Source organism: Emydura macquarii, unplaced genomic scaffold, assembly GCF_026122565.2.
Source record: "Emydura macquarii macquarii isolate MOO-44397 ecotype Brisbane River unplaced genomic scaffold, CSIRO-AGI_Emac_v2 contig_295, whole genome shotgun sequence".
NCBI classification, from domain to species: Eukaryota; Metazoa; Chordata; order Testudines; family Chelidae; genus Emydura; species Emydura macquarii.
Genome location: NW_027130432.1, coordinates 2,992,471 through 3,016,328, shown reverse-complemented (window position 1 = coordinate 3,016,328; position 23,858 = coordinate 2,992,471). Strand labels below are relative to the sequence as shown.

At 37.6% G+C, this 23,858-nt stretch overlaps 1 protein-coding gene across 9 annotated transcripts in view; it reads left to right on the top strand.

Annotated features, from left to right (window-relative positions):
• Positions 1 to 23,858, top strand: part of ZNF423 (zinc finger protein 423) — a 314,186-nt gene that overhangs the window by 96,439 nt on the left and 193,889 nt on the right. For 8 of the 9 annotated variants that reach the window (XR_010920299.1, XM_067550661.1, XM_067550670.1 and 5 more), the window contains one exon: positions 14,452 to 14,652. Coding sequence is in view for 8 of the 9 variants with exons in the window: in XM_067550661.1 (XP_067406762.1) it covers positions 14,452 to 14,652 (201 nt within the window). In the remaining variant the exon portion in view is untranslated. Of the gene's footprint in view, positions 1 to 14,451; positions 14,653 to 19,206; positions 19,288 to 23,858 lie in introns of all 9 variants that reach the window. The other variant, XM_067550701.1, reaches the window with a different exon arrangement.

Sequence of the window (23,858 nt, the reverse complement as noted above, 5' to 3'; positions counted from 1 at the left end):
TTTTGCACTGGGAGAGGTAACAGCTGTCCTAAGAGTAGCTTCTGGGCAAAGGAGAAATGGGCATTGCTCTTCTTTATGAAATTGACCAGAATTACTAGGACAGTAATAATACTTTTTGAGAAAGTGAAGCTTTTCTAATAGCCCGGCCACCTGTTTTCTTATGTAGCTTAGAAAAGCATTTTAGAAGTTGTACCGTCTTTCCTTGCCCATTTCTGGTTGATATAAAAATCTTGCTAAGCAAGATAATGAATGTGAAAAAAGAACAAACTGAACTCTTGTACCATACTCTAAATACCAACATCAAGCAATATTCCGTGAATCTTTATGTGCATAATATACACATCTCATGAGATCTAGGTAAAATTTTAAGAAGTGTGTCAGTCCCATTTTCAAAAATCACTTAGGTGTATAGGAGCTTAAGTTTCATTGACTTTCAACTGCATATTCTTCTCATTCTGTGAATTGACTTTCAGTGGGACTTAAGCTATGTCTACACTAAGGGGGCTATGGTGGCATAGCTACAGCATTGTAGCTGTGCTAGCATAACACCATAGTGTAGACACAGCCTACAGTGGTGGCAGGGGTTTTTCTGACACTATAGGAACACCACCTGCCTAAGCAACAGCTAGGTTGACAGAAGCATTCTTCCATTGACCTCGCTGAATCTACTCCAGAGGTTGGGGTGGCATAGCTACGGTGCTTAGGAGTATGTATTTTTCACATCACTGAGAACTAGCTACGTCAACCTACATTTTAAATGTAGACCAGGTTTTAGACGCCTAAGCAGCTAAGTAACTTTCAAAAAAGACACTTACACTTCTAAGTCATTTTTGAAAATGTTAATTTTAGTCTAATCACACAATACTGCAGTGAGAAGGCACAGCAGGTTTTTCTCCTGATCCAACACCCTTCATGGTCAATAGGAGTTTTCCATTGACTTTGGTAGAAGCTGGATCAGGCTACAGGTGCATATCCTATTTACCCTTCCGTATCCAGGCAAGTTTCCCATTGATGTCAATAGGTGTCTAGAATACAGGGGCAAATAGGGTGCTGTGGATACATCTTGGATATCTGTTTTCAAAGTTTGAAGAACTTCCATTCATCATCATAATAGAAGAGGCAGAGACTATTCCATACACATTCAGCTGCACATTTGTCATTGTCAATAGAGAATGATATAGGCAGCTTCTAGGAGTCATGCCTTCTGTTGTTCCTTTTTCTTTTTCCTTAACAGTAATTGTATAACTTAGGTTATTTTTTAACATTTTGCTGAATATAATAGCTCTTTCATTACTCTGTATATCGTTTTATGGTTGCATTGTTGACATTTTAAAACTTTCAAAATATAAATTATAAATAAAATATTAACAAACATAGACGCAAAAATGATTTAGGTTTTGACTGAGAAATGCATCCCTCTTCATGATAACTTTTAAACATATATTTAAGCATGTGCTTAAATGCCATCCTGACTAGAGATATACTTAAGAACATGCTTACGAGTTTTTCTGAGTTAGGATCTTACTTACTGAGTTTGCTGCTAAGAGACTCCTATGGGTTTGGTTTACAATAAGGGCACTTATAAAGATCAAAAGGCAACATACCATGAGCCTAAATCCAGAGACTGAAAGAGCAATTTCCTTTTTTAGACCTGACATAGGAAAAAGATTTAAATATAGACCCAATGTTTTGGATATGTGCAAGGAAATTCAAAACCACTTATGCATATAGTCATGTTTTCTCTGTAATGGTAAATTATATTATCTTTAAAGTTGTTTTTTTTTTTTTTGGTAATCAAAAGATTTATTTTAATCAGCAGTTACTAACAGATGGTATTTTAAGGCAAACAGGTCAATATCTTATTTTTCCATTTCATATGCAGCTGCAATAACAACCCACATGTGAATTTTATTAAATCATTTGAATTTTCTGTCTGTTCAGGGCTCTATAAATTTAAGCTGTATAGCTATCTGGCTCCACCTTAAAGTTAAAATAAATCATTAATATAATTGTGCACAATAATGCACGGGAAACTCTGCAGAAGGATGGAATACTAGCTTCATAATCTGTTGCACAGCTATCAAATATCTTTAAAAATGAATTGAGAGTTTCTTGCATGTGATCATTTTAGCAGTTGTTATAAATAAGTACACATTTATTATTCGTTATTTTGAATACCATTGATGATCTGTGGGGTTTAGAGCAAATTGCTCTTTAGCATTAGAATAACTCATTTGTGTTGCTGATATTATGAAAAAATGATGGTGGTGGTTTCTTGACGATGGGGCATTTCTGGAACTGAAGTTCCTATTTTTAGGCAGAAACCAGAGGAGCAAGAACTTTACAGGACCTTTTTCATGGAAATATATTCCAAAGTTTGCATTTTTCTTTACTGAACTGTGTATAACTCTCATTAACGTTAATGAGTTACACAAATAGGGTGCTGATTCAGAGCGCACGAATGTCAGTGGAAGTAATTCTTTTGACTGCAATGGGCATTGGATCAGGTTACTATGAAGAAGTGCTATAAAATTTAGGATTAGATAACATGGGGTGCCATACTCTAACTCTTTGCCCATGAAAGGGGGAAGTTCTGCCTCTGGGATGATTCTCTCCTTTTCCCCATGCTCTGCAGAACCACCTTGATAGTAGTTCTAGCTCTGCAGTTATAGGAATGCCTGCTGAGGAACACATCCCTGGTTAATGCAGCCTAAAGCCTCTTTGCTCTGCAGGCTGTAGAATCACACCCAACCACACCAAGAATCACCTTGGTGGGGGAGTGAATAATAGCTGAATTGGAGGCATTTTTACAAGGACAGTCAGGAGCTGGGAGACAGAGCAGGGGCAAGCAAGGGACTTGTAGTTGGAGCTCCCTTGCCTTTTTGGATTCATGGATTAAAGCAGTGGTTCTCAACCTGCGGCCCGCAAGCTGTTTGGAGCCCAGTCAGCACGTAGCTGCGGCCCATGTGACATCCTCAGGAACATACATTTAGTATTGGATGCCTACCACAGTGGTAAATAGATTCAGAACCATTGGATTAAGGGGACAGAACCCTAGCTGCTTCCATGGGGGATAGAGAAGCAGTAGAAGCGGCATGCATGAAACTTGCAGAGTTTCTACTCACATTACACAGTGTCCTGCATAAGGGAAATGGAACTCGTAATGTGGAGACAGTCTAAAGCAGGATAATGCATAGCAGTTAAACATTTAGTATGGCCCAATCAACCTTGACCTTCTCCCACTGTTCCAGTTTTTAAAAATTCACATCCAACAATTCCATAAACAGTACTTTTCCTGGCAGGGAAGCACTCACATCTTCGTATATGTCCAACTACTAACCAAATATTGAACTGATAAGATGTATGTCTGTTTCACTTTGCAAAATACATTGTTAGTGCTATAAAAATAAATAATAATTTGGATGCTTTTTTGTTATTTTTGTACAGAAGTACATTGTAGCATAATGTGATATGTAAATAGCTCCAGAACAAGCATTAGAAAAGTTGGAGCTAATCTTATTTTTTGTTTGTTTGTTTTTTAATAACCCCTGTAGGTTTGGTTAACACTAAATGAACATTTTTAGGTATATTTTGTGATCATGTGGTTCTCTGGGGGTTCATTTTATCCTTTTACTGAAATTTGGAGCTGTCTCAGTAACTGTGAGTTCCAGATCCTGGCTTCCTTACTCATATGAGACACCCTTTGATTTCATGGGGGATTTGCCTCACTAAGGATTGAAGAATTGGCCTAAAGGATAACAATCCTGACACTTTACTTGATAATGACTCAGGTACCTATTTAATGTGCAGGGTCAGTTGTGAGGCAGCTTTAGTATTCATAAATCATTAACAAGTGTTTTTGGTGGCATCAGTCAGAGGTTAATATAAGCCTTGAATTATTAGATATACCTGATCTGACAAGCTACTCAGAGAACTCTTTAAACAAGGGGATGTTAATTGTACCACACTGTAAATGGGAAATTGCATCCAGACTGTACATGTACTGAAGTTGTCTTTACAACAGGCACTCAGGTAGGTGTTGGTTTGACTTCAAGATAATGTTTTAAACATAAATTGACCCTTGATGAGGGAGTTGGAGTTTCAGGTTTAATGTATTGCAGTTTTCTCTTCCCTTCAAATGCCACACAAATAATTCCTTCATAACAAGTGCCTTTTCAGGAGATGTATGCAGCTGACAGTTAATATAGAATTATTGCCCCTGAATGCTTTTTTGTAATTACTTCCCAGAGATCTGTCTTTGTGTTAGAAGACATTTCACACTTTAGTAACATAAGTGTTTGGGGAAAACGTGAGCAATAATTACAAGCAGTCTTTCAGCTAAAATAAACTTAAAAAAGTATTTTAAAAGAAGCTAATGCTAAAGTTGGTTAGAGACAGTGAGGAAATTGTTTTGTATGTTATGCATGTCTATATATCCAAGTTTAATAACCTATCAGTAAGTAAACTCAAAAAAAAAAAGCAATAAAGAAACTGAGAAGCTGGTTTCTAATTTTTAAGCAATAATGAAACTAAAACCTGATTAAATGTGACACGTTACTTGAGACAGAATAAAGAAACTTAATCTGAGTGCTCCTATAGGAGATTTCTACTAGAATGGAAAATGAAATGACTCCACAATTTGAACAATAAAAAACTAGCATAATTTAATAAAAGGTTTCTACTATATCTTGACTAAAGAATATCATGGATGGCCTGAAAGCCAAGGTTGCAGGAAGTAATTTTGTGTGTGGGTTTGTCCATAAGTCCTGATTTTAAACTCACTGGAGTCAGTGGAAATGATTCCATTGACTCCAGAGGGCTTTAGTTCAGATCTAGTATGCATATGCATCTAGTATGCATATGTACCAAAATCAGTAAACCCAAACGTGAGGCTCTGATGGGCCATAGTACCAGAATTTGCATTTGTAAATACTTCTTACTGCCTAAGCACTGGCAATGCTTGCAAGCGCATGAAGATGTAGAGTGAAGTCAGTGGGAATTTCACCATGGGTACTTGCCCCAAGAGGTTTACTATTGAAATATACAGACAACTTAGAACACCCTACGAAACAGAAAGATCTTCTAAGACTTCCAAAGGTTACCTTCTATATTTTCAGTATTTGTTTTTCTGTTAATTGATGTATAGAATATAATATAACTCTTATACAGAGATTCATAGATACTATGGCTGGAAGGGACCACTGTGATGATCGTCTAGTGTGACTTCCTATATAACACAGGCCATAGGACTTATTTGAAATAATTCCTGTTTGAACTAAAGTATATCTTTTGGAAATAGCTATTAGAATTTTAGAAACATATATTCTCAAATCAAAGTGAGATAAAGCAAGATTTAAACCAAAGTTTCTTTTTGCTATTTTGTACAACAGAAGAGGAGCATACACAGGAAAAATTAAATAGTGTGGAACTAGCTGGCTATTAGAACAGGCAGTTGGAAGTATTTATGCCTGTTTTATATTAACAGATAAAAACAAGGATTCATTACACTGGAGATGTATTTGCTGTTTCCACCACTGCATACATTTCCTCTGCTTGAACTGGGTAGGTGGGTTATTGGTGGACATGTAAGATTCCATTGTGGCACTTTCCACTGTTGCTTGTTGAAGAAAGTAAATTAAAATGGAGGAAAATGTTGGATCATGCCATCACTTTCCTTCAGTTAGAACAGTCTCCACTTTCACACCTCATGTGATTTACATATTAATAGTAAATACTGTTTGCACTCCCTAAATAAAAGCTGTTCAGGTTGTTCCTATGGCACCTTTAAATCTGTGCTCATTGGAAGCTCCTGAGGGAAATAGGAAAAAAGGAAAAACTTGCCATTGTGTTTTCTTATTTTCCCCTTCCCCGTTCCCATTTGGCTAATGAAGAGTTGATAACACTACACAGCTGTCATATAATAATAGTTGAACAGGGTCTTATTCATTGAAGCTGGAGTAGTTACCATTTTGTTTCTCTTACAACGGTAACACAATGGGGGGAAAAAATCCTGTCAGATGTACTTTATGTTTTGGAAAGCCTCCATTTGCCTAAAAATAGCCATTTCACAGGCTTTTTCTTAATACTGTAAATTAGTAATTTGATAATTTTTATAAATAAGATGATTAAAATAAAAGTAGTGTCCTCAAATACGTTAAATTTAGGTTATCACAAAGAGTGGGACACCTCATAATTAAGAATTTTGCAAGAAATACAGTAGTAGAAATCGTTTGATTGTCAGACTGTAGAGCATAAGACTTCCTCTTCATGATTTACCACTTAGTTTGTAACATAGTCCTTTTAAAACATATGCTTTTCCACCAAATGCGCAAGCAGTGATTACTCTTTACCTATGAGCCCAATATGCATCCTCCCCCTGCCCTACAAAGTTAAAAATAACACCAGGAAAAGTTTATATATTTAAAATGTTAATTTTATATATATAATTCATTCATTAATCACCCACATAGTGGTGATTAATATTATGATGTGAAACACTATAACATCAATACAATAAACATGACCTGAAAGTCACTGACTTTTGAATATTATACATATTAATATTTTATTCCTAGCTCACTTCATGTAGCAGTGTAGTTTTAAGTTGAGTTATTATATTGTATTCTGCATTACTAATTCAATTTATTGTTGTTTGAAAGAGTTATCTAGCACTAAGCGGCCTGTCCTCATCCCTGCCCTTCCAAAAAAGCTCCCATAACCACCATTCTTTCTTGCCTGTACAGTCTGTTGTCAGAATCAAACAAATGACAGCTTAGAGAAGTTGGAATGGCCATAGCCCTAGGAGGTCACAAGGAGGTAACAATATACAATTTTCATGGTTCAAGGGTAGCCTTATCCTACTGTTCTTCATTACAGTACTGCAGTGAGATCAATTTTATTAAGTTGTAAGTCTTAGGAAGCCAACACCATTAACTACATGCTGGATCAAATAATTTTTTTGTATTATGATTGTTTTTTCCGCTTGTTGAGAGAGGAGAGGATCTGATGCACAGAAGTCTAAGTCTGGTAGGAGTGTTATGCAATGAAAGAGTTTGAACCTTGAATGGATTGCATAGCAACCTGAATTTCAGTTGTTTCGACATTTTTCATATACCGATCCCATTCAGTTGACATTGCATGCAGTTTACTGCAGTATTTCATGCGTTATCCTTTCTGGATCTTCATTTGTTTTTTCAGCCACTTTTCTTGTTTTTGTTTTTGTTTTTTAAATAGTGTCTTGACAACTGAGTGTGAAAATACTTACACTTTCGAGTCTTAAACATGCTTACTTTTGATCCACTTAGCATGTACTAGATCAACAGAGTGAGGTTTCTTTGGTATCTTTGCCTTAACCTAGAACACGTATTGGACTTTTATTTTTTGAAATAACTTGGTCTCATGAACCAACGTGTAGGCTTCTTTTGTGTGTGTGTTTTGAAATGGTTTTATTGTGTAAAGCTAAATACAACTACTGCATTCACTGCTGGCTTTTGTCCTGCATATATCGAGTTGTAAGGTACAATACAAACATACACTCAGTAAGAATTTTAATATTTTAAAAGGATTTTTAAAAAAGATCTTAAAGCCCATGCTTCACTGGGAATATATAGCAAATGAGAAACTTCTCTGCATACACTCTTTACTCTTAGATTTGTTCTTTCCAACTGGAGAATATTAACTTTTTTGCCACAATTCATTGTTCTTGGATTATAACTTGCAAATAATTTTAGACAGCTTTGTTATCTCATAATATCAAGGACAGCTTGTAAATGTAACAAACTAAGTACACAATTCAAACAGGGACCTGAACTGACAATTAACAATAGAAAAAGGCTTGTTAATAAGCTTTTAGATTAGATTCTTAGTTAGTTTTTCTTTTGTCCTCACTTTCTAATTATACATGACGTTTCTTCTACCTTTATCTTCTCTAGTTGTTCACTGGCCGACATGAAATCACAAAACAGGAATGTTATGCCTTGTTGGTAAAACATGGGACAGATTCATTTCTGGTGTAATACCACTGAAGTCAGTAGACTTGCATCAGGGATTAATTTAGCTCAGTGAGTTTGGCTGGTTATAACACTAAAGCTTCCATCCCTTAGGCTATAAACCTTTTTTTCTGTGACATTTGCTCCAACCACCTGGTCTGCATCTCTGGACAAACATTCAGGAAATATTTTAGATCCTTTTAAGGCTATATTTTGCCTTTTCTTTGCTGCTACTAAGATACGGTCTTTTTCAGATGGGTATGAATATGTTGCTGTGAATGTGCCCTCTCTGGGTAGTCACTTTGTGGTGGGTTTTGAAGGTGCATCCTAAAGTACTGCTGCATGTATTGAGATGGTGGGGGAGTTAAGAAACTCCTTTACAAAGAAATTCTGCAGGACTGGATCTTCCTTCCAAGATACTAAGATTCTTCTTCATAGGGGGCATGTCCTGTGGTTCAGTGCATATGAGTCAGGTCCCCTCTTCTGCTGAGGCCAGAAGGAAGCTGTGTCTCAGTGTGAGTTGTCTTAAGAGGATGATGACCGTCTCATCGTGGTGAGACTGCTCTGCTAAGATTTTGGTGAGCTAGAGGTGTCTTGGCCTTTTTTGTTTTTCTTCAATCTTTCAAAAGTGACCAATATGCCTTCTTGGTGTGCATATGTTTACATATTTAGCTGTTATAACTTGTCAAGTGTAAGCATTTCTTTTATGAATTACTGTTCTACCTATGTCTGGCTAAACTACTTCCAAAGGAAGTGTTGCACAATTAGAAGGTGAATCTAGTATCAACTATAATAAGACACACACTATGGATAGAAGCTGCACAACTTGAGGAATTTAAAACTGGTGTGGACATAGTACTAGATAATATACTATGGGGAACAATCCTGCACTCAGCCTTGCAAAATTATACTGAAAATATATCAGAACAAGCACAAAATGAACTTGCTTGTCCTTTATTATGATGATAGGAAAAACAGTGATAATTTACTTATCCCTTTCTTTTTGCAATTCTGAAATTACCTAAAAGGTTCTTTCCATTGCTAATTTCTATAGACTAAATCTGGCAGGCAATGTACACCTGCATCTCCCAACTTCAAATCAATGAGAATTGCAGGTGGTCATAACCTCTTAGGATTTGGCCCCATAATTTTGTGTCTCTAATTGTAAGCTGCCAGTTGATGCCCAAAGATTTTATTTTTATTTATTATTTGTGTTACCATAGTGTCTAAGAGTTTAGTCAAGGATCAGGACCTCTTATGCTAGACTTTATACAAACACAGAAGAAAAAAGGCGATCTTTTAACATACAAAATGTAATGGGGGAAATCCTGGCCCCTTCAAAGTTAAATGAGAGTTTGGCCATTGATTTCAATGGGGTCAGTATTTCACTCTGTGAGTGTAATTTATTTTAAAGACGTCAGTTTTAAAATTTGTATGGTTTCCATAACAGAAAAATTCATCAACAGTTCACGTTACCAACATTATATTAATTATATACTTATTCTAACTTTCAAGTAAAATAAGCCAAATTTAGTGAATTCCTCCTTGGTGTATTTCTTAGATTAGCATGTCACTTAGTAACACTCATACATTTTGGCCTTTTCTATCTTTGAAGTACTAGCCTTCTTTCTAGAAAATAAACTAAGTCTTACAAAAAATTATCGAGACTCACTGAAAACACTAAACATAGTGGCAAATAAAATAACATTTACGGATACTGTTGTCCAGATAGTCATTAAAATAACAGGGTAAAATATTCTTGTGTTAATGCACAGCAAACATTTTAAACTTGTAATAATACAAACTGGCTGTTTTCTGTAACTTTAGGCAGAGTAAGGTATATTTTCAAGGCTAATAATTCAAATTGTAGTCTCTACGCCAGTCATACAGGCAAATGATTAAATACATTGAAAGAAACCATTAGAAATGGTTGCTTTCCTGTGGACATTTAATAATCTGTTTAGTATCTTTTTGGAGACACTGTTGAGTATGAGTGTTTGTGAATTTCAACCTTGATTCCTTCACCATCAGTATATGGATTTTCTGAGGGTTCTGTGTACTTGCAGCTCAAGTATGCCAGCTGTACGTAGCATTTAGGTCTGTGAAACACAAAGATTTTTTTAATTAGAATTAATTAGCAGTCATTTATTTTTAACAAACCAATGCCAGCAGTTTTCTTGTGTTGACTTTTCCACATAACCTCTGTGCTACATACAAATTTGTCCTGGTGTTGCTTGGTAACAGTATGTCAGTGTTAATATGCTAACTTCTCAAAGGTGTACCCTGTGGGAATTCCTGGATATATCAGTAAGTATGATTTTTTTTTTTGCAGTATATACAATAGGAAACAATTATTTATGCTAATCAGATTAAGCAATCCAAGCTCTAAGGTCACCATAAATGTTTACTGCTCAGGTAAATAATAAAACTTGTACATGGTAGCATATTTTATTCACTGATCTCAAAGCACCTTTATAAAGGTGGATAAGTGTTATCTTCATGTTGTAGATTGAAAAACAGTCCTGGAGAGGTTAATTGACAAGCCCAAGGCACAGAGAATTAAGTGCATGGTAGTCTACTGTCTCCTGTTGATCCAACCAATAGTTCATGCTACCTCCTCCCTGTCTGTTGGGGAATTCAGTCTTCCCACAGATAAGCAGAATGGTCTGAATGGCCATTCGTGAGAATCTTTTAGGCTTCCGCACCTTCTTTATTCCTGGTGTCTTCCATTTCCGAGTGCAGCTATTACCCGGGCTCTACAGAAACTTTGTACAAATAGACAATTCTGTCCCACACTGTTGTATGTTTCTAGCCTTGAAGGGACACTTTGGAGTTATGCAGATTTGATCTCTCTGAAGATAGTGCCTCCTCAGCACTACCAGTTTGAAGAGTAAGAATTAGAGTCTGCTCCCAGTTCTGGGTCACAGATGGTAACAATTAGGTTGGCATACTTTTTACTTATGGTGACTTAAAATCTTTTTTGTACATTTCTTGTTGTAACTTTCCTTCATTTTAACAGTCAAAATGGAATGTGTGGTCTCTCTTCTGAAATTTGCTCCATGAGGATCCATGTAGCAATACTTGAGACTAGGCATGTTACACTATAAACTCATAAACAAACTCAGCCAGAATCTTCAGAAAACTAATTAGCAGTAGGGCTGCATGGTGCAGGATGCGAAGCTTTTAATTACTAGCTTACTCATTAGAATCAGCCCATGTTGGTTAGTAACCAAAAGGTAACATTTGATGACTGTTTGGTTCCTTTTATAAAATGAGTTGATGGTCTCAGTCCATTTTCCCATTGTCATGGGTCCATATCAGAAACAGACAGCAATCTAACACCAATGACAACCTCGTTGGCAGTTGCTGCAGAGGCACAAAGACTTATTAGGAGTATGATAGTTACCCCTGTCTATTATGTATGTTCTTTAGCTCAAGATTGTGACACATTGATTGGGCAACATGCGCTGCCACTGAACTTGGCTTACTTTGATTTGCCTCTTGCTGAAGACCTCTCTCTGTAGAAAAGCCTCCAAGGCTGACAATACCTTTCGCGCACACTGATTTTAGTTTAAAAGAAAAACAAATGAGCTGTCAGTGCTAGTGAGGTCCTCCTTGCTGGCATTCATATTCAATGTAATTGACATTAACACAAAAACTAGACACAGCTTTTCTTGTCCATCGTACTTGCTGTAGATCCACCTTTATAAAGCAAGAACCAAATATATAGCATGGAAGAAGAGTCTAATAAAGATAATATTCAAAGAAGATTGACAATAAGAATCAGAAGTTGCACAAGTACAATAAAATAAATAAGTATATTCTTTGAATACACCATCTCATTCTAGAACATTTTTTTCTTCTACTAAATACCTCAATTTATACAAGATTCATTTTTGTACTATCTGTTAATACAACTTCGGAAGGTTGCTTTGTGAAGCAGATTTCCTGTTTAATAGGGAATAAAAAGATTTTTATAAAATTGCATTGCAGATGGAAATCTATTGTCTTACCTCGCATTGTACAAATTATTTTTCCAAAAGCAGTGTGCTAAATTATTTGTTATTGTTGGATACAGTGGAGCAAATTCATTGCTGGTGCAGTCATGTAGTTATTGGAGTTATACCAAGGATGAATTTGTTACAATGTGTTCACCAGATCAGCTGACCTAAAGTTGACTGTCAAAAGGAAACATTTTTACTGTGCTGTGTTGTATAGCTTGAACCTCCACTAATCTGCCTGAGCACTTTTTATTTTTTTGGCAATAGAAAAACCAGTTTTAGAAAGCCTTTCTCCAAGTTTGTCATTAACAGGCAGAACAGAATTATGTGGCAGTTGTTTAAATTGGATTTATATACTTGGACTCTTTTTATAGCTTTCTGTCTTATAAAACTAGGAGAGTTGACATTCTGATTTATTAACTATCAACTCTACAGGACATACAGGTTTTAAAGAGATTGTATGAGCTGTAATGTTTGTGATTCAAGTCTGGGATGAGAGATTGTAAAAAGGTTTGCTAAATAAATATGACAAAATGAAAAGGTAAATTTGAATACATACATTAAATTATGTGTTAAGTAAAACAAAGCTATTGTAGCCTTAATGCAACTTCTTATTTGGGGAGATACCATTACGGAGAGAACCATAATTATGGTTATTTTTCCCTACAATACATTTTTACTAAAGAAAGGTTGTAAATCATAAGATTCAGAGAACAGTACTTTACTGAACTACTAAACATAGTCCAAATGATGGCTTACAATATAGAGAACTTACTGAATAATTTTTCTTGTTACCAAACCCTTAAATTCATTACCACTGCACTAGTGGCAGATCTGTTTTCTTTAGATGAATATAATAGCTATCATTTAAAGAAAATTTTCTATTGCAAATATCTGTATAAGTTGACAGTAAAAGAACCTATAAATGTGTAGATCATTAAATTGTAGAGAGATGCTACATACACCAAAAGCATTGATTTTTTAATATTTCCATTGCAATCTGAAGGTATGTCATGCTATGAATGCTCCATGGAAAACTGCAGAACATTTTACACTAGTTGATTTATGCTATCATGTTCAGTGCAGATGATGTTTGAAAATGTGTGTTTTCAATGGATAGCAGTAATACAACCCTACTAACTGTATATATGAATTGAAGTGCATATTGTTCCTTGTTTTCATCTTGAATAAATTCTATTTCTCAGTTTTGTTGAATTTTCTCTGTATTATTTGTCATTAATCTCTTTGGATCCAATCCCATATTAGAAATGACTGATCTGTATAATCACTGGTGTTTCCTTCACAATGTAAAAAAACAAAAAACAAAACAAACAACCCAACAACTTTATAACATCTCATTAAAAATTTGGATCAAGAAGAGAGACCCTCAGACCAGTTTAACAAATTAGCTTCTGTCATATCAGTTCAGAGAATGTACAATTTGGAACTTCTAATAGAAGATTCTGTTAATTCAATTTTTTATTGCAATTTTGTGCTTCAGGTTCAATTTTATAATTATTCTTAACAGTAAACAAACATTATTAAAATGGGCATCTTAAGATGAGTTGAAGTAAGCAAAATAAGCAAATCAGTCTAATAGTATGATTTGAACATGCTCTTTGTGTACTGTATTTTGGTATTAAAGACACTATGTAGCTAGAGAGTCTGATTCTTACCTTCATTAAACTAGTTTTATGCTGGGCTATCTCCACTGATGGCAACGGATTTAATCCTGATTTACACCAGTGTAAGTGAAAAGAGAAACAGGTCCATAAGCATATCTCTCTTTTAAACTCGCAATTTATTCTGCAAACAAATTCCGTTCTCTTTGTTTAAATTTCCATTTTCCTAAATTTGATCACACTTTAAAATAAACAACATACAAAAGATCTGAATATCAACTACTATGTTAACCCGACAACTAGAACTGAAAGCATATCTGCTTAGCAAATTGTCTTAAGTTAATTCAAGTCTAGTGGAACTACTCACATACTAGAAGTTATATAGGCATGGGGGCCTTAAAACAGATAATTTTTTTCTTGATGCTGCAAAGATTGTCTTTTGGAGGGGGGAGGGGAATTAAAGAATTAAAATTCAGCACATAACTTTTCTTAATAGTCAATAATTAATCTTGCCAGTTTTAATGTGCTGTGAATCTGCTTCAAATGATGAAATACTAACTGGTTTGTATGACGGAGATGTAGAGATTCCTGCTATACACATGCTAAAGAAGATTAGAAGAAAGTATCTTTGGAGGATTCACACCAAGTATTAAAGAATACAATTGAGAGTTGTTGCACTGCACGATATAAAAAACACATTAATATAATGAGAGGTGTCAGGAATAACGTGAAGTGAGAGCTATGGTAATTAAATGTACCTAATAGATGCAAGACCATTCCTTTAAAATTTTTCTTTAGGCCACTGAAATTTACAGTGGAGTATATTCTTCTTGTTGGCAGGAGGCTTAGGAGGAGAGCTGGAGAATGATGTGAAGGACAGCCGGGCCCTGGAAGAGAGGAACAGCGTGACAAGTCAGGAAGAGAGAAATGAGGAAGATGAAGACATGGAGGATGAGTCAATTTACACCTGCGATAACTGTCAGCAGGACTTCGATTCGCTGGCAGACCTGACTGAACATAGGGCACACAACTGTCCTGGAGGTAATGTTAAACTAGCTTTACAATTCTGACAGGTGGTTAGCTGGGTAATTGGACATAGCAACAGCTTGAGGCCTCAAGTGAGATTAAAGAATTAATAATGTAATTTTACAGTTAATGTAATTTTATTGTGGTGCCTTGGGTAGCCTTTGTTCACTTCTTTAATAAAATTAAAATAAAAGCAACAGCTTTCCAATTGGAATCTGTCAGTAATTAGGCTAGAAAAAATGTTGTGGTTTTTATATTAGCACCAAAAGTTTTAGACTGTTTTTTCCCCTTCAAATGGAAGAAGCTTGGTTAATACGATGTTAAATGATTTAAGTGTCCAGAACTCTAGGAAAGAGAGACTCAAGTCCTCTGAACCCCCTTAAGTGGACATGACAATTTCTGAGATTAAGTTTTAGGATGAGATTTGTAATGCCACACTAAACATGGGCCATACCATTGCTTAATGGGTTATTATTGCATTTTCTTTTGAAGTTTAAGGAGATGGTGATGGGTATCATCACAGACTGATCTTGTTTTTATTTTCTGAAAAGAGAGAAATGAGCTCAGAGCATTGATGTGAACAATTGCAACATATATTGCTCTTTCATGACACTTTCTATGACAGTGATGCCAGCAGGTATTCTACAGATCATGTTAAACTGATTTATTGCCTACAGTAAATATTTTTGCAGGTCTATTCAAATATGTAAAAAAGGTATTAGGAGAGTGAGCACAGGCCATGTTCCTGAGATTAGAGATCTTTATGCTTACCCTTCCCAGAATGCGATATTCAGCCATCACTTTTCCCCATAACACTCATCTAAGATCTTTTGTGCCTATTTTTCTTGAGGGCTTGGTTATCAGCGTCAAAGGGAAGCTTGCTCTCTCCTGTAGATCCCCAGACCCTCAACCATCTTCCTCCTAAGTGCAGATTCCTCCTCCCCCAGCTTCCCTAACTGGGCACAACTAAAAATTATGCTACAGGAAATGTATCAGATTGGTTGAGATGCCTTCAGCTTCCCAGATACCCTGGTTTAATCTGCCTTTTGTTCCTACGATAGTTCATGGGATTAATGGTTGGGTGGTCTCTCCATTTATCCTCTTACCCAGGCTGGTAGCTCTCTTCCTTGACCTCTTACGGCTATTGGAGAAGTGAGTTCCTTCTTTCCCCCATTCTGCTTGCTCGGAGTGATGGGAAACTCTCCTGTGCTGCAGGTAGACAGGGATTGCAATCTTAAATCTGTCTCAAGTGCTGGTTCCTCTGTTTCCTGCCCTGCCTCCTAGAATCGGTGGTTTTCTTGTTCTGCTTATACTGGGCAGAGGCTAAGGGGCAAGCCTGAGATCCCGTACAAACCTTCAGACAACCAACCTCACAGTCATTAGCCACAGGCTGATAGCCACAGTAGTAGTAGTGCAGAGATTCTTTAATGTGCACTGAAGTATTGATAGTCTGTGAATGACATTGTTCATTCCTACTTGAGTGCATGGGAGGATAAGCTGAAAAATGGATAAACTTCGTAAAACACCATGTTTTCCAAAAGGAAGGCAGAGAGATACACAGCTGGTACACTCAAAATGAGGACATGCAGATGTTTAAAGATGCTGTGCATGTGTAAAGTCCTGTTAGAGCAGGCAGTTACCCAGTTTCCAAGTGCAAAAGGAGCCACCTTAAGGGGAGCACATTCTTTTGCCCATACAAATGGACTTAAAAATGTGGCCCCAAATATATAAAAAGAAAATGATGATGTTTAGTATCATAGAATCATAGAATATTAGAGTTGGAAGGGACCTCAGGAGGTCATCTAGTCCAACCCCCTGCTCAAAGCAGGACTAACCTCAGCTATATCATCCCAGCCAGGGCTTTGTCAAGCCTCAGTTTAAAAACTTCTAAGGATGGAGATTCCACCACCTCCCTAGGTAACCCATTCCAGTGCTTCACCACCCTCCTAGTGAAAAACTTTTTCCTAATGTCCAACCTAGATCTCCCCCCCATAACTTGAGACCGTTGCTCCTTGTTCTGTCATCTGCCACCACCGAGAACAGCCTAGCCCCATCCTCTCTGGAACTCCCTTTCAGGTAGTTAAAGGCCGCTATCAAATCCCCCCCTCATTCTTCTCTTCTGTAGACTGAACAAGCCCAGTTTCCTCAGCCTCTCCTCATAAGTCCTGTGCTCCAGCCCCCTAATCATTTTGGTTGCCCTCCGCTGCACTCTCTCCAACTTGTCCACATTCTTTTTGTAGTGGGGGGCCCAAAACTGGACACAATATTCTAAATGCGGCCTCACCAATACCGAATAGAGGGGAATAATCACTCCCCGTGACCTGCTGGCAATGCCCCTCCTAATGCAGCCCAATATGCTATTAGCCTTCTTGACAACCAGGGCACACTGCTGACTCATATCCAGTTTTTTATCCACTGTTACCCCCAGGTTCTTTTCTGCAGAGCTGTTGCCTAGCTCGTCGGTCCCCAGTCTATAGCTGTGCATGGGATTCTTCCTTCCTAAGTGGAGGACCCTGCATTTTTCTTTGTTGAACCTCATTAGATTTCTTTTGGCCCAATCCTCCAGTTTGATTAGGTCCTTCTGTATCCTATCCCTACTTTCCAGGGTATCTACCACTCCCCCCAGCTTAGTGTCATCCACAAACTTGCTGGGGGTGCAATCTAGTATCAATATTTTTAGGGCCCAATTTTAATTTATTAAAAAATGTACGATTTCATTAGTGAGAATAACAAAAAATAAATTATATATATTTTGTGGGGCCTATCAAAACACTATATCAGGCTCCCACTGTTAACTTTTGAATGGCAATGAATACTATTCATAACTGTACGGTCTTTGTACGTGATGCTGATACACAAGGGAAGACATTTTGGCATCAAAAGGCACCATATAAGGATACATGGAGTTGTTCCTGATTAACTATTCTTGATTAACTCCACGTGTGGACAGTCTTATTCTGGAAGTTATGCGAGTCTTCAGGAATAGCACTTTATTTGTACTCTACCTTAATCAGAAACATTTCAACTGTAGACAAGCCTAAGTTGTTGTTTGATAAAAGTAAAAATGTTTCATTTAAAGAACAGGAAAAACAGATCTGTGCTAAATTCAATAGAAAAAGATCAGATCAGCAGGGTAAGAGTCTTACAAGACAACGTTAGGATGCGTTAAAAATATTACCCTATAAAATAAGCTACATGATAGTGTCCTTTGATATACTCCATTCTTTTATTTGTAGTGCCTGACACACAAGATTGTAATGTAGTATCTGTCTCTTGGCAAGTGAGAATTTCATATCTTAATCTGAAGCAATGTTTTCAATAGTGTACATGGGTCCAGATCAATACAGGCAATATTTGTGCTGATAATATTACAAGGCTGGTAATAGAACATAACTAATGACTTCCTGTGGGATACGGAAGTTAGGAAGACCTTGCAACTCAGGAGTATTGCAAAATTATAAGAGACCACTCCAAAGAATAGGAAAAACCATCTATTTCATTGGAATCCCTTAGAAATTCATTATAGTACACTGAAGTTATAATGCACTTTGAAAGCAGCTTTTTTTGACATGGAAGGAAGTAGCAAACAGCCATTTCCACCCTTTGCCTTTTCATGTACTTCAGACTTGTTTTTTTCAGGACAAAGCATTGTTGAAATGTAGACATCTCTTGTAGCATAAATGAGTGGTTTTCTTTTTGATGTCAATGACATGTAGATGTTCTGTTTCTGACAGAATTAGGTGCCTTTTACACCTATTACTCATGCCTGATGTCTCTGATCGTAGATTATAGATTTGCAGTTTCTACAGGGGTTCTGAAATGGGTTTAAGTGGGGGCAACTTCCAATAAAGTGACATCATGTTTCTTCTCTTCCCCCCAAAAAACAATTAAGAAGTCAGATCTCAGAAATGATTCTTAAACCAATGAAAAGGCTGTTCTAAAAGTGCCTTCCAAAATGAATGAGAATGCTGGACATACATTAGATGTTTTCAGTTTTTAAAATGAACATTTCCCCTGTCTCTTACTTATAGAGAAATAAATATTGACACACACAATAGACTTGCGATTCCTTTTTAATATTTTTTTAATATTGCTGTTATACTTTGGATTGTTGACAACAGTATAATTCAAACCTGGATTTACAAATCATCATGTCCCCTCTGGCCAGCAGCAAAAGCCATATGCATCAAGCAACTATTCTGCAATGCATCTTTGTTTTGTGGCTGATGCAGTTATTTCTTATCTGATGAGAAGTGGCTAAGAAGCCCCAAACTTTGCTGTGTGTGCATGCATGATTCCCTTTTCAGGTTTTTAGCACTTTTCTCAGATTAAAAATACAGCTCCAGCTTCACTTTATTTTTGCCTTCTCCACTCATATTCCCCTCCCACCCAACCTCCCCACTGGGTCAGTGTCCATTTGTAAATTTCTCTCTCTCTCTTTTCAGTTTTTCAACTGAATATGGAGTATTTTTTAGCACATTAGCACATCAATGAACTGGACAGTAGTAGGTTACATTGGGGTCCTTGAGCATTTCATGAGGTCCTCTTCTGTTGTTGATAACTTTACAGGTTGTCTGTTTCAAACAGCAGCAGAGCTATATATGGAAATTGCCAGCTTGGAAGCGGCTGATTTTTCTAAACTACTGTACGGTAGGAACTAGTTTATAATTAAGTCTTGCAGTTGCTCCTTTTAATGCCCTGTAACTTGTTCACTAGGCTTACATTTTAAATGAGGTATTGTAACTGTTTCATGCTAGTGTATAATTTTTCATTTTCTTGTATTCACCTACTACAAAGAACGGTAATTGCCTTGCAACTGTATATACAGGATGCTCACCCAACAACCACTATATGGCAGCTTGTAAACCTTGTGACTACATCTCATGAATATAATTCTTATGTAGTACTTTGTATTTCACACTTACAAAAACACACTTCTTACATGCTTCCCTCCCCCCTGCAAAATATACAATGGTTTGCTGCACCTGATTGGCATTTCAAAGGTTATTTTTCTTTTCTTTTTTAATATTACTGAAACCCACCCCCCTTCACAGAAGAAACTGAAATGCTGTTGTGTAAAAGCAGTATAGAAAGTTAATTATACACCTAGTTTATACAGCTGTGGCTCTAATGACCTACTGGCCCTAATTACTATGTTGTGGTTCAGTCTGAGTGCTCTTTCCTTTGCCAGAATCCAGTTGCTTTCTGTTAACCTGGTTAGTGTTTTAAAGTAAAAGGTAACAGATTTCCTTTTTGTGTGTGTGTGGTGCCAAAATACATTTTTCCTGCTTTCCAGTGGAGCATATAAAAATTGGCACCAGCAACGCTGTGGTAACATTGCCAAACAGTGTAGAAACAAATGTCTTCCCTCAGAGTGCTCACTTCTCAACATAAGGATGTGAAAAGTGGGCACCGGGACAGTTAAATATTTATCATCATGTTGCTTGAAGGGCTGTTAGCACAATCTTTATGTTGCAGGCAATAACACCTCCAGAAATAGGGTATAGGGCAGATAATAAGGTGCTGGGTTAGCCTCTGCTGTCCTTGATGACTAGGCATTTTATGTTTGGTCCTGTATTCTGTATATACATTCACTGGAATAAGAATACAAAATTCAGTCTGACTGACTTTTCTCCCTACCCGTGTAGGAATGAAAGGAGCCTCAGCCTGTGAGGTCTGAGACATCAGTTAATGTTGAGGGTGCTCCACTTCTCATTCGAAGTGCCAAAGATATGCTTAGGCTGAGTTCTGGCTGGAATATCTGAGGGCCTATCATAACTGATTTCTATTACACCGATATTATTTAAGTGTATGGTGCTGGTTTCCATTCAGACTTTGAAGAAGTTCTTTTCAGGGCTCCTATAACAAGCATATCAGTAAGTTACTTTGCCAGTGTGGCACCAGCCCCCTCTAACTTCCTGTTGAAATCCACAGTGAATGTAACCATCTCTTTAATATTCTTCACTACATTACATAAAATGTATTGCAATGTCTGAATCTGCAGCTGAAACTGAGAAAAAACTCAGTTACAAATCTAATGATAAATAAGGCATATGCTAACCTTTGAAGTATCAGCAGTTTAGCTGACCTTACTGTGAAATATATTTCTTGAGCTTCTGCTTAAGTGCATTCAAACTAGAGCTTGTAAGATTTTCCCTCATTCAGTGTGCAGTGGTGTGGTTCTGTTTAATGAATGGAGGGGGGGAGGTGGGTTCAGTGTATATGTATGTAGCCATATGGGGAATCTCTGTCTGAAGGTTGTCTTAGTGTAGTATTTAATGAATTAAGAATGTTTATAAAAGCTGTGCAAAATGTTGTGATTCCTGACAGTGTTGCTTTCCAGCAGTCTCGAGGGCTCTTCTACAGTTGAAGGTAGGTGGCATACCTTTCAGTGTCCCTGGGTCTAGCTGTGGGACATAGACTCAAACTGAGGGCTGTTGCGCAGGAAAGGGAACGGTGGAGGATAATGCTAAAATAATGTAGCAATTGTTTCTTCAGCATTATCTGTAATGTTGGTTTTCTGGGTCTGCAACAGTGCTGCCAATTGACTATAAAAGGGTGGGAGGGTGATACATTTGAATCTAAAATTAGAACTGTTCATCACCAAACGCCAAATTCTGGGGCCACTTACTCAGGCATAAAAGATCAAAGGCTGCAGAAATAATAACTCCCGCTGCACGAATGTGCAGGGAGCAAAGCAGCGGAGAACCCATACAAGGCGGCTTCATGCCCACCCCACAGTGCATAGCAGCTGGGACCTCTGTGGTGGGTCTCTCCAGGTGAACATGCTGGGGTGGGGAGAAGGATTGGGTATTGTTCTCACAAATAAGAGTTTTGCAGTCTGCATGGTTCAAATATAAACCTTATGAAGGAGTGGGAATAATGAGCCACATCTACTACTCCCTTCAGCCCCCATAGAGCCAGAAATAACTGGTGATGGCATGGCTATGTGGATGTTCTGGCTACTCAAACTCTTCTTAGGGACAATAATATCTTTGTTATACCTGGCTGTGCTGTAGCTCATTTTCACACCAACAAAGCCCTTTTACCTTGTTTTTTCATCACAGGGCCCAATGAGGGCCAGTCATTTGAGCTGGAAGTAATGGTGGGATGTTAGCTTGATTGTATGGAACTTCAGTGAGGAATTATTTATTTTTTTAATGCCTATTTATGTATCTGTTTTAAAAGATTGCCTGCCCTGTAACTCTAGGCAGTTGTTTATACATTTAAAAGGATACAGATAAAACAAAATATCACAACCAACCCCTCTGCACCAATGACCCCAACCCACAAAATACAAAGCAATCAACCAGAATGAAGGTGGGTACAGAATTCACCTATTAAACCAGATTTCAGACAGAGAGCACATACCTCCGATGTTCTGGGTACTGCACTGGTTGCTTGTGAGTTTGCAGATGGTTGTTGGTTTTGATCTTCAAAGTTCTTAATGGTTTGATATCAGGCTACCCAAAAGACCACCTCTCTCCTCTTGTCATGCTTCTGCAGTTGCGATCAGTAGAATAATTTGAACTGCAGCTCTCTCAATATTAATGAAAGGGAACTACTGGCAGGGTGTTCTTTGTGAAGGCCCATTGACTCTGGAAATCACTTCCCCACTGAGCTCAGCTAGAGCCCTGATCTGTTTAATCTATGAACATACTGCTGGGCTCATCTTTTCCCTGGGCACCTTGGAAAGGGCTGAAGGGATGGTTGTGTAATGCTACGAAATGCCCTTAGTGAGGTTCTACCCTCTCTCTCCTGTCGGAGACTTTTAAAGATTATAACACTGGCTGGGGAGTTTTTGTTTTTATGTAGTCTGTTATCCGCTTTGTTGATTGTTCATTACATTATGGGAGGGGATGGTGCCCTAAGCCTAGGGTGACCAGATAGGAAGTGTGACAAATCAGGTCACTTTTTTGGGAGGGTGGGGGTATAGCTGCATATATAGGACAAAGCCCTTAATATTGGCATGGTCGTGAGGATATTGAGTTGTCTGGTCACCTTACCTAAAACTGAGTTGGGGACACATTAGTTTTGGTTGTTTTATGCATTTAAATGAATAATAAATATTTGTGAATAAGAGAGGGGAGTGAGTTCCAGAGTCACTGATGGCAGCTGTGTCAGAGTATCACTTGCAGAAAGTAGCAGGCATCTTTCAGGTAGGCAAGATCCAAACCATTCAGTGATTAAAAACTGATACTTTAAAGCTCAAGTCAGAAAATAAGTCAGTCAGGACCATCTACAGAACACCATGTTTCCCGTGGAACCATCCTTTATCAGACAGAAGCTACATCCTGTGCTTACTTAAGCTTTTAAAGGGTCTTAAGGTCTAGGTAGCTCCATGGAGACTATATGGCAGTTGCCTAATCTCAAATTGACAAAAACAAAAACTGGGTTACTGTAGCAAGGTTCACATCCCAAAGTAAAGGCTGTGCCTGTGCCTTTCTTGTCAAGTGCTGATGAGAGAAACCAGTTTTGGCCATAGTTGCTGCCTGATGATCTAGGAGATCTGCTGTGATCTTATGCAATCTACAAAACGCAAACTCGAGTAAAGAATTGAAGGTGTAGCCTCCCAACCAAGGGAGCTAATGGAATGTTTGCTGTCTTTTTGCTGACTATCTCTTGGTCTTGTCTGGATTGAGCCTCAAGTAGATTGCCCTTATCCATCCCTTGTCTCAACCACAGCAGAGCAGTGAAATTGAGACACAGACCTGCTTGTCTTCAGCATTCTGAAGGCATCTTATCCCATGTCTCTTAACGGCCTCATGTACTCTTTTCACATGATGAATAACTAGACTGAACCGTGTAATGCTCCACGTGAGAGATCTCTGAGGCAGCTGAGCAGCTGCCCACTACTACTTTTACTCTTGGAAAGAAAGAATTGGGGCTACTCAAGAGCAATTCCATCAATTTCTGCTAGGGACTGCAGATGAGTCAACATACATCATCTATGGTATTGAAGGTAACCGACAGCTAAAGAAATCAGCATGACCATTTGATCTGCATCCATCATCAGGAGGTCACCAGTCAATGCAGTTAGTTAAGTTTCTGTGCTGAAACCAGATTGACTAAGTTCAAGTAGATCTGATCTGATGGTTGCCTTGCCACAATCTTTCTTTACAGTTCTCCCTCTGCCCTCCACCCTGCCAAAAAGAGGACTTGAGACATGTTGTTAACCGAGAACTGTTATAGGTTACTGCCAAATTGACATTATCTGTAAA